General features: G+C 45.0%; 1 protein-coding gene across 1 annotated transcript in view; it reads right to left on the bottom strand.

Annotated features, from left to right (window-relative positions):
- Window positions 1-13,204, bottom strand: part of NECTIN3 (nectin cell adhesion molecule 3) — a 60,189-nt gene extending 46,985 nt beyond the window's left edge. Inside the window, exon 1 of the mRNA XM_066621271.1 lies at window positions 13,060-13,204. Coding sequence (XP_066477368.1) covers window positions 13,060-13,204 — 145 coding nt within the window. The remainder of the gene's footprint in view (window positions 1-13,059) is intronic.
- Between the last annotated feature and the right edge of the window lie 666 nt (window positions 13,205-13,870).

Genomic DNA, 13,870 nt, shown 5'->3' with positions numbered 1-13,870 from the left:
GCATGGGATCATGCCCTGAAAATCCATTTCTTTTCTTTGGCTTTCCCAGGATATGTTTAGGTGCTGATTTGGTTTCAGTTCTCCCAATGAGCAGTTTTTAATGTATTGTAATTCACACTTTATTGCTGGTTATTGTATTTTAAACTGTATTGTTGAATCCCCAAAATTTTGGGGGGTGAGGTGATAATTTAAAGTTTTTAAGAAAGCATCTACAATTGCTCTAGTTACCAACACATCGGTCTCATCTATGAAGTGGGGTGCTGACTTTGGATAGAACTTCTTAAAGAGAAATCAAGCCTGCAGCTTTCTAAGCAACATGCCATCTCTTCTGTCCTTGGAGTTTGAAATACTTCCCCGGTCTTCGCAGCTACTAAAAGCACACATTCCTCCAGCAGACAGGCAAGGTGTCCTTTCATAAAATTACAAATGTAATGAGCAGATACAGTGCCACTTTCAAAAGTTTTTAATGAACTGTTTTCAGGTGACTATCCTTAGGAAACATTAATGCATACACAGGTCCAGACTGATTAACTGCAGATTTGGGAACCACTGTTAAATCTAACCATGGGGTTCCAAACCTGTGGGTTCATCTGGATCTGGTGCTCTGGTCACGTCTAGAGAGCCTTCTGCGGGTCAGGGAAACCTCCCTGACCCTCAGAAGGCCTTCAGAGAGTCAAAAATCACAGCCTGAATTTGTGATTTTTGGTCATCTGAGGGTCAGCAAGGCTTCCCTGGCCCTCAGAAGGCCCACAAGATGAGACTGGAGCTGCTCTGGTTGCATTCAGAGGATTACAGGGTGCCTGATCCATGGATTTCATTATCTGCGGGTTTTGGTATCAATGGGGATTCAAGGCACAGAACCCCCATAGATGCTGATGCACAACTGTATAACACATACATAGTTTCTGGAGCATGCTTGAATCAGTATGTTATAAATGCTCTTTCCCCTTAGGATGTAAATACTCTTAGGTCCCAATCCCATCCAACTTTCCAGTGCCAGGGCAGCCACAATGCAGGTGACTGAGGTAAGGGAACAAACATTGCCTTACTTTGAGGAGGCCTCCATTACTGCCTCCCTACTGCAGGATGCAGCACATTGGTACAGCTGCATTGGTGCTGGAAAGCTGGATAGGATTGAGACCTTAAAGGCATAGAGTTAGTTGACAAATTTGTTTTGAATCCGGGATCCAGCCTCAAAATTTAAGCGTCAGATGAATTTCAGTTTACAGGGTTTATGTTTTAATAACTAATTTAATAAAGGCCACAAAAAATAAAAATAAAAACACCAGCTCACATGCCACCAGTGAATGATATAAATAACTAATTTAATAAAGGCCACAAAAAATAAAAATAAAAACACCAGCTCACATGCCACCAGTGAATGATATAAATTAGATGTTGCATATAGACCAGCACAGAGAACTTCATGGACATTTAATGTTACACAAAACATTATGATATAAAACAAAAGTGCTATTTGCTCACTTCTGCTATTGCTTTGCATTTTCTTGTCTCCCATTTGTTGCTGCATGCTTCATTTTTACGATATTCACCAATAAAATACATCAGCTCAGAGAATCACAACCCTGACACTATAACACATGGCTGATCGTGCATCTACTGTCTGCACATTTACTGTACATGGATTCTCAAATCAGCCCACAAGCCAATTACTGTGTCACCCACAAATAAATACCCACCAATTATACACAACAATATACATGGTCACAAATATCATAAAACAAGAATTCAACTAAACAAGAATTGAGCAGTTGAATGATGCAACTGCTGCTGTTCATGTTTTACTATCACTCAAAAAGAAGTGAATAGTTATTGTCAAAAGTACGAAGCACCAAGATGAAATTTCTAGGGGCCATGGCAACCTGGCATCTGGGATTTGTCAAGTTCTGGTATAAGGAAGTGTATGCTACTGAGTTGTCTTTACTCATGTGTCTTTACTCATATGATTTACTCATATTCCAATAAAGCTTTGAATTAGTTTGAAAAAAATTTAAACATGCATTAAAGGTGCTTTGTGTTTTCATAATCAAATATGTCAGTTCAAATACCTGAGAAATCTTAACAGTAGCTAAAAGTATTTTATATAGCATATAAGATTAACAGTGTGTTGTTTAGTAAAAAGTCCAACATACCATTGTCCTACATAACTTGTACCAAGCAGCACTGCTATTTAGTCCAAGCAAAAAAATCTTATCACAAGTCTTAATGTAACATTGTAGTGTTCAGAGCTGCAGCTGCTCCACTATCTAAATATATTTTTGCTTTATGAAGTACACCCCAGGAGGGGAGAAGATACCTACTACAAATTCACTTCACTAAAACCAAAAGCATAGCTAAAATAAACAATTCAAATTCTGCTCCATCCTACTGATTATCCAGGTTTGTTGGCCTAAAGCAGTGGTTCCCAACCTTTAGGAGCCCATGGATCACTGAGACAAAAATTGGAACTGCCATGAACCAGATGCAAACATGGCCTCCAAGCAGAATTTTATCAGGGGATACAATGTTTCTCTTGGGTCCCTTCCCAAAGGGAAAGAGGGGAACAGAATGGGGGAGGGTGGCGCCAGGGATGGGCAAAACAAGGGTGGGAAGGGGGAGGGAAACAAGGCACAGAGAGGGTTGCAACAGCAGAAGTATCTTTGGAGCCCTGGTTTACTGTGCTTCCCAATGTGGAGCCCAGGTCTACCTGCTCACAGTGTCAGCAGCTATATGCAGTAATACAGAAAACCAAACACATTTCTAAATCTCTAAAAAATTTTAAACGTAGGAAATCATTGCAGAAAATTAATCTTATTTAGGCTCACACTAGAATGGAAAGTGTCCTGTGTGTATGAAAATGTACTTCTGTAGCAGCTGTAGTTCCATAGCTATGTCCCTGATTCACTCATTCATGGCAAACAGATTCACAAGTCAAAGAGCTACTGTAGCAGGCCAGCTTCAGGAGTGTCATATATGCATTCTTTGGCCCAGCACAAATGGTTTGGGGTATCCACAGCTACTGTGCACCTAGTATCCCATGTGGGCAGCAAGTACAGGAGAGGTTAGAAAATATAAGATCCCAGAAAATTTCTGGGGGCCCTCTCCTTTGATTCCTGGGTCCCCTTTTGGACCCTGTGCCCAGGTACAAATTACATCCTATACCCCCTCTCATGGGCCCTGCATGCAACCCCCACCTCATCCCACAAAAAATACAATTAAATTTGTATTAATTAGAGATTTATTAGATGTATTATTTAAAGTGAAGATTTGTTGGTTGCTGTTTTTCTTGCTGGCTGTGTGCAGTTCATTCTCTTTGGTGGTCCATGGGGAAGCATACTGGAAGTGATCAGAGGCAATCTTTTGTTTCCTGAGACTTCGTGGACCACTTCTCAAGGTTTTGCAGACCACCTATCCCCAGACCACAGATTGGGAATCAGAGGCCTAAAGCAATTAGATTAGTCCTACGCAATTTGTGACCACCAGGTTGAATGTAGCTCACCAGGTTTGGTACATTTCCTGTTGTTACTTCCTGCCTAAGATTACAAGAACAGGAGGGTTGTCAAGCTCCTGGCAGGATGCTACTTGCCCAGATCTGCTGCACAACTGTTTGGTAAGAACTTGGGCATCAGAAAATTCACACTCTTGCAATTCAACATTTGTATCAGAAAGGACACAAAATTAAGTACTATATAGAAACTGAAAACAAAAAGCCCCCTGATCAAATCAGTGCCACTCCTTATTCTGAATAATGCATTCATAGTTAGTTGCATTTGTCCAACTCATCCACAACTATAAATGCAAAGAAATTTAAAAACAATGTTTACAGGCCCTAGAGCTTATTTTGAACAAAAATCAGTTTGTGATCTCAATGGAAAGCAGCTTTATGTGATCTAAAGTATGAAATCATTTACATAACTGTGGTTGGAAATATTTGAAAGTTGAGAGAATTAGATGTTAAATATGAACTTGAGTAACTGACATTAAATGCCAAGGAACTATAAAACTCAAGACTGGAAAATCACCATGACAACAGAAAACCTGGTTTGGCACCTAAGCAGTGACTGCCTATTGGCTTACTAGAATCCTTGTCTAGTACAGAAACAGATACAAAGTTATCTCCATTGTAGACTTTGAAGAAGGACTATGCCCATCCTGGCTTATAGGTCAGCCAGAGGGGAACTGGCTGAATATAAAGCAAAAGTGGTCAATGCCACTTAAAAGAAGTCAGTGGTCAGACCAGGCAGCATATAACATTATCAAGTCAACTTCCAAAGTTACAATTTGCTTTGGGGCCCAATTCAAAGTGCTGGTATTTGCCATTAAAACATAAATGGTCTCACTTCTGGCTCTCTTAAGGGTTGTATCTTTCCATGTGAACCCTATTTTCTTCAATTTCCAGCTGAGGCCCTGCTCTATGTCCTTCCCCACCATCTGATGCAAATCAGACAGGTACATAGGAGGGAGTCTTTTCAGACATCCTATCCATGCTCTTTAACTACTGCCCAAGAAACACATCTAATTGTCATTGCCTTCTTTCATTACGAGAGGAAGCAGGGTTGGCCCCAGGAGCAGCAGGATCCAGAGCAAAGCAGTCCTGTGGGGCCCCCACTCACCAAACAGCCACAGTGAGATGAACGCTGGTGGTGCCACAAGTGAACTGCAGCACCCGCAAACAGTTGGAGGTGATTAAATGACATTACTGCCAACTGCTTCTGGTAGGCCCATTTTGGGTCAATCAGACACAGGAGTGGGTAGAACCCCAACCACAGCTGCTCTGCTCACCTGCCAGCCTCCAAGAAGCCGAGACCCCAGCTAAGGCAGCGGGCGATCTGCAAATCGGATTAAGGTTGGCCCTGAGAAGATCTTTTTATTTCAGAGTACATTTGGTAGTAAGGTCCACATATTTTGGTCACTTTCATAACCAACCAAGAACTTATGCTTCCTAGGACCCTGTCTTTCCGTCAGCACTTTACCTCTAAAACTCAAAACAATGCCAGGATAATCCACTGCTCCAAGAGGCAGTCATACCTGAAACAGCACTGCACTCCAAAGGAGCACCTAGTATCCCAAAAGCATACTGGGAAACCAAGCCCAAGTCATCCTCTTCACGGTTGAATCATCCCCAAAGTTGTACTGGAGGGGTCCTCCAAGTATCTCTGAAGCCAAACTGCAGAAAATTGTCACCCCCTCCAAATCTCAAAAGTTCCGAAGGTCAGACTCAACAGTGTGCTCACTATTTTATATTGAACAAAATCATGTGTGATCTCTGATACTGGGGTAGCTGAATCGATGTGATACTGTGATGATTTTTGCTCTTATTGCTGGTCCTATTCGTATTCTCTTTGCTGTTTTAGCCATTCATGTTTTGTATTTTATTTTTACTTTTGGTTTTTAATATACATACATTACATATACTTCTGTAAGCCACCTGGAACATCTTGTTTGAACAGATAGATGAATGTAAAATATTTTAAAATAAGCAGAGGCAGTGAAGCTGGGCTACATGCACCATTTGTTTTGCTGTGTTCAGCTATGATGAGCTACAAAACCCCTGAACAGGGGGACACTTGTTTGAAGCATTCATGTTATTATTTCTCCCTGCTAGTGTAGTTACTGATAAGTAAGAACCTGGCAATGATCTTCTCTGGAACTCCTTGTAAATGTTTCACACATCTCTAGCTGAATTTGCTTCACTGGTGAGTATGCAGATAAAAGACTTCCAAGTGCATTAGATGTTTTGAGATGGAGATAAAGAATCCAAATGGACAACATAAATTCCTGTACTGGTCAAGAAGACAATGCAGTCTTGATGCAGAACTGCCAGCTAAAGGGATGATGGCATAAACCAGGTGGCCAATCCACAGCACACCATGTGCCACTTTTTATGTAGAGAATCTTGAACATGCCCCTTCCAACTTAAAATTGCTTTTAGCGACTACAATAGCTAAATAGATCCTCCAAGTTAAGAGTGGTATATCTTCAAGTGTCCGAAGGTACAGAGCAAGAAACATGGGAGTGCTGTTGCCTATATGGGGATTTCCAAAGACACCTGGCTGACTGCTGATGAGGTCAGAAAGGTGGCCCACATGGACCTTTAGTCTGGCCTAGAAGGTCTTGTTCCAAGGTCCATATAATGTGCGCTCATTGCCCTTCTGTACAACTCAACTCCCCTCTGCCTGCCCACCTTCTCATTCTCAAAGATCTTAGCCAGGAACTCTTTGCGGATAATTTTCCTGAAGACAGTACTCTTGTTACTCTTCCCCACCTGGCTGGGCCACCTGGGCTTTGCTGATGTCATTGGCCATGTCTGCACTGCCCCTTTGGTGCCCACTGCCTTCTACAGTTCAAACCTCACCTCTTCAGTGCTCCACCAATACTGGCCTTCTTGGGTAAGCAAGTGACCCGCCAGTTAGTGGAATGTAACTCACTAGCATCTGCCCTATTGGCTTTCTCTCCTGTCCATTACTTTCACGCCTTTCTCCCCATTTTCCAACTAAAGCAAATCAAGCAGAGTAGCTGTGGCTGTCCCGAGTGTGTCCACTGAAGCATTAGAAACTTGGGGGCATGCTGTGTAAAAAGTAGCAAAGAAATAAAGCAAACTGTAAACTGCTGCAGTGATTTCTTTATTGTTTAATTTTTTCCAAAGATATGACAACTTTGTGCGTGCCACTGAGAAAAGTGCCCAAGTGCCACAGGATGGCCAACCCTAGCTTAAACTCTCCGTTGGAAATACGGTATACAACTGTAGCATGATAATCCTTGTAATCTTACTCCTTGCATTTAGATTTGCACTTTCAAACACTTGCATACTAATAAGCATGTATCTTCCACCCTGGATTACACTGCACCACAAAAGTTATCAACCAAAAGACTTTTTAAAAAGTTCTACTTTGCATGAGTGTGGACGCAATCCAGCACTGACATAAGGGCAATGCAGGCCTCTGAGGAGGCCTACGTGAGTGCAGCATGCAGCACATGTCCCATTAACAACTCTATGCCAGTGCTGGAAAGCATTGACAAAAGGAGTTAGGATTGCGTCCTGTGTCTTATTTTACCATCAAGACTTTCCTGCACATGCTGAACCGAGTTCCATGACTTCCATTTATTTCTTCTTTTTTCCTAACATGTTCTCTCCTCAACCTCAAACCCATAACAGCCATTTTTTTCTACTCCACAGCCACACTCAAACCCTACTTATTTGTCTTCTACCTCATTCTCACCTGTACACCTATGTTTTACTCTAGCAAGTACAAAGTCTTCTAGTTTCTCCTCACTCAATCTGTTAAGACTTTTCTTCCTCCTATCTTCCTATTCCTTTATCACATGCCCCAAATGAAGTACCATAAGTTATGGTCTATAACTATATGCCTACTCATATTCAGAACTGAGCAAAAATGTGCAGAGAGTATGCACATTCACTTGAATGGGTGCACGGTATCAATGCACTTACAACTATACATACATAGGACTGTCCTAAATAGGACTGTCCCCAACTTTCTGGGGTTCCCCAGTTGGGGAGCGAGCCCTATACAGTTACATATGCATCAGTTCCATAAAGAGACTCAAGTTAATGCAAATACTGAAGAAACAGGGCTTCTTGCCATGAACCTGCCCCCATCACCACCACCACACAAGTTCACTCATGCAGATTGTGCTGTGATAACAGAATGTCAGACCTCACAGTCTCAGGATTCCAACTTCAACTACATTCTAATGAAGAGTTAATAGCCTCTCACCTTTCTGCCATTGTTCAGCTACCCAGATTTTGAACAGAGTCCAGTATACATTACTTCAAATGGACAAGAAAAACATTTCTAATGTTTTGTCAAAGCTAAATAGGAAGAGAGACTCTTGACTCAACATACTTATAAATGCTGCAGAATGTAAAACACCAAAGTGACCACATTCCAACAGCACTGGCTTTAAAAGCCCAATCTCCAAAGTAATCTAATGATGCATGATCTAATGAACATCTGAATGACATTTCAGGAGTACAAGCATTTAAATTATTTTTTTTAATGCTATGACACATTTGGTCCCATTCAGTGGACTATCAAGTTGATTTACAGACTAAAAAATAAAACAATCCAAAAAAGTTTCAACATGAACACAATCAATAAATAAAAACATAATGAAGAAAACCAGTAGAAGATTAAAAAAGAAATGGCCAACAAAAATGTTTTTCAGGGAAAGCTAAACAAAATCAAAATGTTTTCGCTATCTCCAAAGCAAACTCCCAATGTTACCACCTCCCTCCCAAGTTCAATTTATGTTTCAACGTAAAGGGAAGGCACTAAAAATGCCTCTGTGCAGATTAAGAATGCCATTCCCTTCCCACTGAGCAAGTATTTTATTGGAAATACATATTGGAGGCCTCCAGGAGGCCTTCTGAGGTGCAAGGAGCCACATATGACCTCCCCACACCTCAGAAGCCAGCCAGAACCTTTGGAAAAACACTTCCGGTTCCTGCCAAAAACCGGAAGTGCCTCTCTGAAGGCTCTGACTGGGCTTTCGATGCATGGGGAGGTTGTATGTGACCTCCCCGCACCTCAGAAGATCTCCTGGACATGACTTCCAGTCATATCCAGGAGGTCCTGAATCCCTCCAGCACAGGCTTACAACCCGCAACGAGTCAAATCCACATATTGTAAGCTTGCAGATAAGGACCACCAACCTGTATATGCTGCCTTTCCTTTCAGAAACAAAAATGTCCAAAGCAGCTCAAAACCAAGTGTTCAGGGTCACCAGGCAACTATCAAGCCCTGCTTTCAACCTAACACCTTCAATGAGTCCACTCCTCACTGAGCAGACCAGAGGCTGCCTAAGGTCCTTCAGGAACAGTTTACCCACTGAAAAAGAATTAGACAGAATTAGAATTAAGAGGAAACGGCCCAAACCCAGCAAGCCCTTTCCTAGCTTCCATGAAAATCTGTTACAGAGAACAAAGTCTTCCATCTGATTAGTTGGTATCAGAATTTGGTGACATTTCTAGCTCCAAAGCAACTTGTTTTCAACTCTTTCCCTAATGATATATAACTTCTTTATAGTGCAAAGGGGATGTAATCAACACAGCATTTTTTGGACATCAGCAAAGTTTTTGATTGATCCTATGCAATATTTTTCTAGAAAACCTTTACAAACAATGTTGATCAGTCTATTATCTGCTTTGTGCTTTCTCAAGCTTGGCATAAGGCAAGAACATGAATTCATCATCACGCCAGTTCTGTGGTGGAATGCTAGTTTCAGTGTTATGTGCACTACTCCAACTGATAAACAAAGTTGGACTAGGTACCTCTATCCCTGAAAATGAAACACCAGTGTTCAATAATTAACAAGAGAAAAGTAAGTTTTCACCACAGCTTCTATATATAATGGGGCAAATTTTGTGAATGTTTAGAGGCATGATTTTCAACCACTGTGCCCCAGCACAATGGTGTGCCATGAATGGGCTGCAGGTGTGCCACAAAAATTTGAAGAAGGGTCATTTATTAATAGGTCCACTGGGGGATGTGAGTCTCACACTGGCAGTGCAGTGTGCCTTGTCAACTGTCAAAACACTTATGGTATGCCTTGGCAATTTTAGTGCCTTTTCACGAAAAAGGTTGAAAATAGCTGGTTTAGAGCATTTTTAAGTCTGTACTGCAAAGATGTAGACCATCTTACTATGCATGTCCTTCAAAAGAATATTTAACAATGAGACACTAACTGAAATTCCATAAAACTGAAGTGTTACAAAGCATTTCACGCTTCCATAAAGAGGCATTTCTGGAATTCAGGGGAATCTGAACTGCAAGCCACACAAGTGCTTGGCTAGCACTGAATCCCTACCCATCCTAATGACTAAACCAAAATGATAGTCCATGCAATCGATGAACAGCTGTCTGAGCACAACACACTCAGGTTGCATATGTTTTTGCAATATTTTCTATCTAGTACCAGCACACAGAATGGCATGCACCAAAAAAAAACCTTATATAACAAGTCCTATTGCATATTTACAAGATCAAACTTCACTTCCTTCAGGAAGACCTACCTATGATAGATCCTTATAAAATCTATTGAAAATTTTAACACAAACAAATCTTTTCAAAATATAATTCTTTTTCTATTAGATTATGATCTGACAAAAGTGCTCCATATTATTATGACTTTAAAACGTATTTTAAGCAAATTTAACTCTTGGAAGACTCCAGAGCAACGACCAATACTGAAGCTGGTCCACTGTCTTGACTATATGTGAAAAGTAGTTTACCAACCTTTCTTTCAAAGTATGCCTTATCTGCTCCAGTAGTCCTAAATCACAATAATTAAGAGGAAGTTGAAAGAGTGCAAGCAGTGCACCCACTCTGCTCCTTGACTGAAAGGACAGAGACTCTTCCACTAGGTTCATAATTCAACTACCTTGAGCCAAACCATTTTTCATCTCTCCAGTGTTGCCCCCCACACACACCACCCCTAGCTTGACATTTTATATGCAAGGACCTCACATCTCATTTACAGGTTCAAGGTACTAACTGGGCAAAACAAGAAGGATATGCACCTATAATCAACCTATCCAGCAGAATTACTGAAAAGACACAGAGATTGAAAGCTGGTGCACACATAGGCTGCAATCCTACGCACACCTTCCTGGAAGTAGGCCCCAAAGAACACAGTGGGATTTACTTCTGAGTAGACCTGCATAGGATTGGACTGTTACTTGGGAATAAAAACCCATGAACACAATGATGCTTACTTTTGAGCTGCAGGACTACCAGACTGCACGAGAACAAAATACACTACTGAACTGACACATAGAAGTCTGTTATCCCAAGGATGTTATTTCCACTCTCCACACAAGGACTTCCACAGTCCTTCAAAAAACAAAACTGCAGTGTTTATTTCTTGGGTCTGATGACAGCTCTGCATCCCCTAATGTGGCAATTCCCTTTCTGCGCAGGTCCAGTCACATCGATTGACAAGACCTGGTTCTTAGGACTAGTAGGATGGGAGAAGCAAAAAAACAACAACAACCCCTAATTGATTAGACTGTGCAAGGAACAGCTCCAAAAGGTGCCATTCTCACATCCTCCTGCGGGCTTTAGCACCTGCTGCTCCACATCAGCCTGGCAATTAGCCAATTGGAGCCAAGCACACCAGTTGGCTTTGGAGAAGGAGTTTCTTTCTTCCCTTCCCCAAAAAGGATGCAGGAGCCGGGGAGGGAAAGCGTTTGAATGGGCGGCGGCCGGCTGCATAATGACATCCGCCTGTCCTCCCCACAAATCAGGCTGCCCCGTCATCAACCTAGACAGAGCGGAGACAGCAGAAGGCAGGCAGCCTCCCTCCTCCAGCCAGTCAGCCACCCCTGCCCATCACCGCTTCCAGAATGCTGGACGTGCAACGGTCTCGGAGTGACAAGTGGAATCCCAACAGCTCCAACTCTAGGCAACAGCGTCCACAACAAACCACAACAAGGCGGCGGGTCTCTCTCTCTCGCGCGCACACACACGCACACGTTCTTCCTCCGCAGCCGCCGCCTGCACTTTCGTGCACGGCACGCAGGAGTGAATACATCTAAAAGCATTTTGCACAAGTATGTGCGTGCAACGTTTTGCACACACACAGACCCCAGAGATGCGCCTGGAGGAGGCGCAGTCCTGCTAGCATGCAGCCTTGGGGAGAGCTGCCCACGAAAAGAGGCTCAGGCTGGCCACACTCAGTGATCATTGTAACGATAAGGGGTGAATATTAACGGGGAAGATAAGGGGGGGAGGATGATAATGGCAGCTTGTACCTTGTCTTCAAGAGTGCTCAGCACTACTTTCACTTTTTTTCTGCTCGCCTCCCAAAGTTGGGGGAGATTCACATGTAGAAACAGATTCACTGGAGAGAAGACACACCTACCTAGAGACCTACAACTGATCCTTACGCACACCTCCCAGTTGGCTTCTTTCCACCCCCTGCGCCTGTGTACTGATTCTTCAACACACATCACCCCCTCCCCTTAAAAAGTGCCCCAGCCGGGGCCCAATCCTATGTATGCCTACTCAGAAGTAAGTCCTATTATAAGTCAATGGGGCTTACTCCCAGGGAAGTCTGGACAGGATCGGGCTCTCAGGGTGCAATCCTACGCATGCCTACTCAGAACTAAGTCACATTATAGTCAATGGGGCTTACTCCCAGGTAAATCTGGATAGGACTGCAGCCTGAGAACTCACTCCTACGCATGTCTACTCAAAACTAAGTCCCATTATAGTTAATGGGGCTTATTTCCAGGGAAGTGTGGACAGGATTGTGGCCTCAGAGCCCAATCTATGCATGCCTACTCAGAACTAAGTCCCATTACAGTCAATGGGGCTTACTCCCAGGAAAGTCTACTCAGTGTCTCTACTCTAGCCTCTAGAGTAGAGAAAGTGTCTCTCTGCTACGTCTCTACTCAGAAGTAAGTCCCATTATAGTCAGTGGGGCTTACTCCCTGGAAAGTGTGGCTAGGTTCGCAGCCTGAGAGCCCAATCCTATACACCCCTACTCAGAACTAAGTCCCACGATATTCAAAAGGAGATATTATAGTTCATGGGGCTTATTTCCAGGGAAGTGTGGATAAGATTGTCGTCTCAGAGCCCAATCCTACGCACGCCTACTCAGAACTAAGTCCCATTCCAGTCAGTGGGGCTTACTCCCAGGAAAGTGTGGACAGGATTGTGGCCTAAGAGCCCAACCCTGTGCGTGTCTACTCGGAAACAAGCCCCATTCTAGCCAACGGCGCTTACTCCTAGGTAAGTATGCCAGGGAGCGAGAGCGCCGCTGTCGACGCGCAGGCATCGTCTTCCAAGGGGGAGAAGAGAGGGGGGAGCGCGGTCCGCTCCACCGCCCAGCCCAGGTCCTTCGGCCCCGGAGAGGAGAGGAGAGGAGGGAAGGGGCAGGCAGGCGAGGCAGCGCCGGGGCCGGCTTCTCCCCCTCCGCGGCCACCCCGCCCCTTCCCTCGCCAACTTCCCTCAGGAGCGAGCGGGGCAGCGCGGAAAGTTCCCCAAGTCCGCCCGCCGCCGCCCCCCGAAACTTTCCCGCCCGCCCGCGACTCACCGCAGCAGAGGCAGGAGAGGAGCGAGCCCAGCCACAGCCAGCCGGGCACAGCCGCTGGGTGGCGGCGGCAGCGCCGGGGCGCCGCGGAGGCGGGGGGGCGGCGGCGGAGCTGCTGCCGAGGGGGGCGGCCGCCGACGGGGGCCATGCCGGGGGCTCCGTGCCCGGCCGCCGCCGCTACGACGCGCGAGCGCTCCCTCCGCAGCCGCCGCCGACGCCTCCTTCTCCGCCCAGCGCCGGGTCCGTCTGTGTCGCTGTGCCGAGCGGGGAGGGAGGGAGAGAGCGCCGTGCCCGCCGCCCCTCCCTCGCAGGAGCGGCGCAGACCATCCCGCCGCCCGCGGAGGGGGCGCCACACGCTCGGCCCCAGGAGCGCCGCCGCCCGCGCCTCCCTCCCGCAGCCTCGCCCGCAGCGCTGCCGGCCCCGCTCAGAGGGGGGCAAGGCGACGGGGCTGGGCCGCTGGCACCAACAGGGGCGTCCGCAGGTCCTCGTCCCCCCAGAGTCAGTGGTAGGTCCCGCTCCTCCCCCTCCCCACTTGCAGCCTCCCCAGGAGGAGGGGGCGGAATCAGTGCCGCGCAGTCCCTCTTCTGGCACTTTAAATCTCTGGCCTTCCGAGTCTTTGCTCTCCCCTTTGTTCGCATCAAGAACGGTTTCTTACGCCCCCCCCAACTTTCCTCCTTCTTCCTAATTTACTCTGGTGGAGGGCTAGTAGTAACTCACTCGTTACTACTACTCAGCAATTAGTACTGAGTCGTATTGACTCACACCCAATCCTATGCACGTCTACTCAGAAGTCAGTCCCATTTAAGTCGGTGG

Source organism: Tiliqua scincoides, chromosome 3 (assembly GCF_035046505.1).
Source record: "Tiliqua scincoides isolate rTilSci1 chromosome 3, rTilSci1.hap2, whole genome shotgun sequence".
NCBI classification, from domain to species: domain Eukaryota; kingdom Metazoa; phylum Chordata; class Lepidosauria; order Squamata; family Scincidae; genus Tiliqua; species Tiliqua scincoides.
The sequence above is the reverse complement of the archived record's forward strand: the minus strand, read 5'-3'. Positions and strand labels throughout refer to the sequence as shown.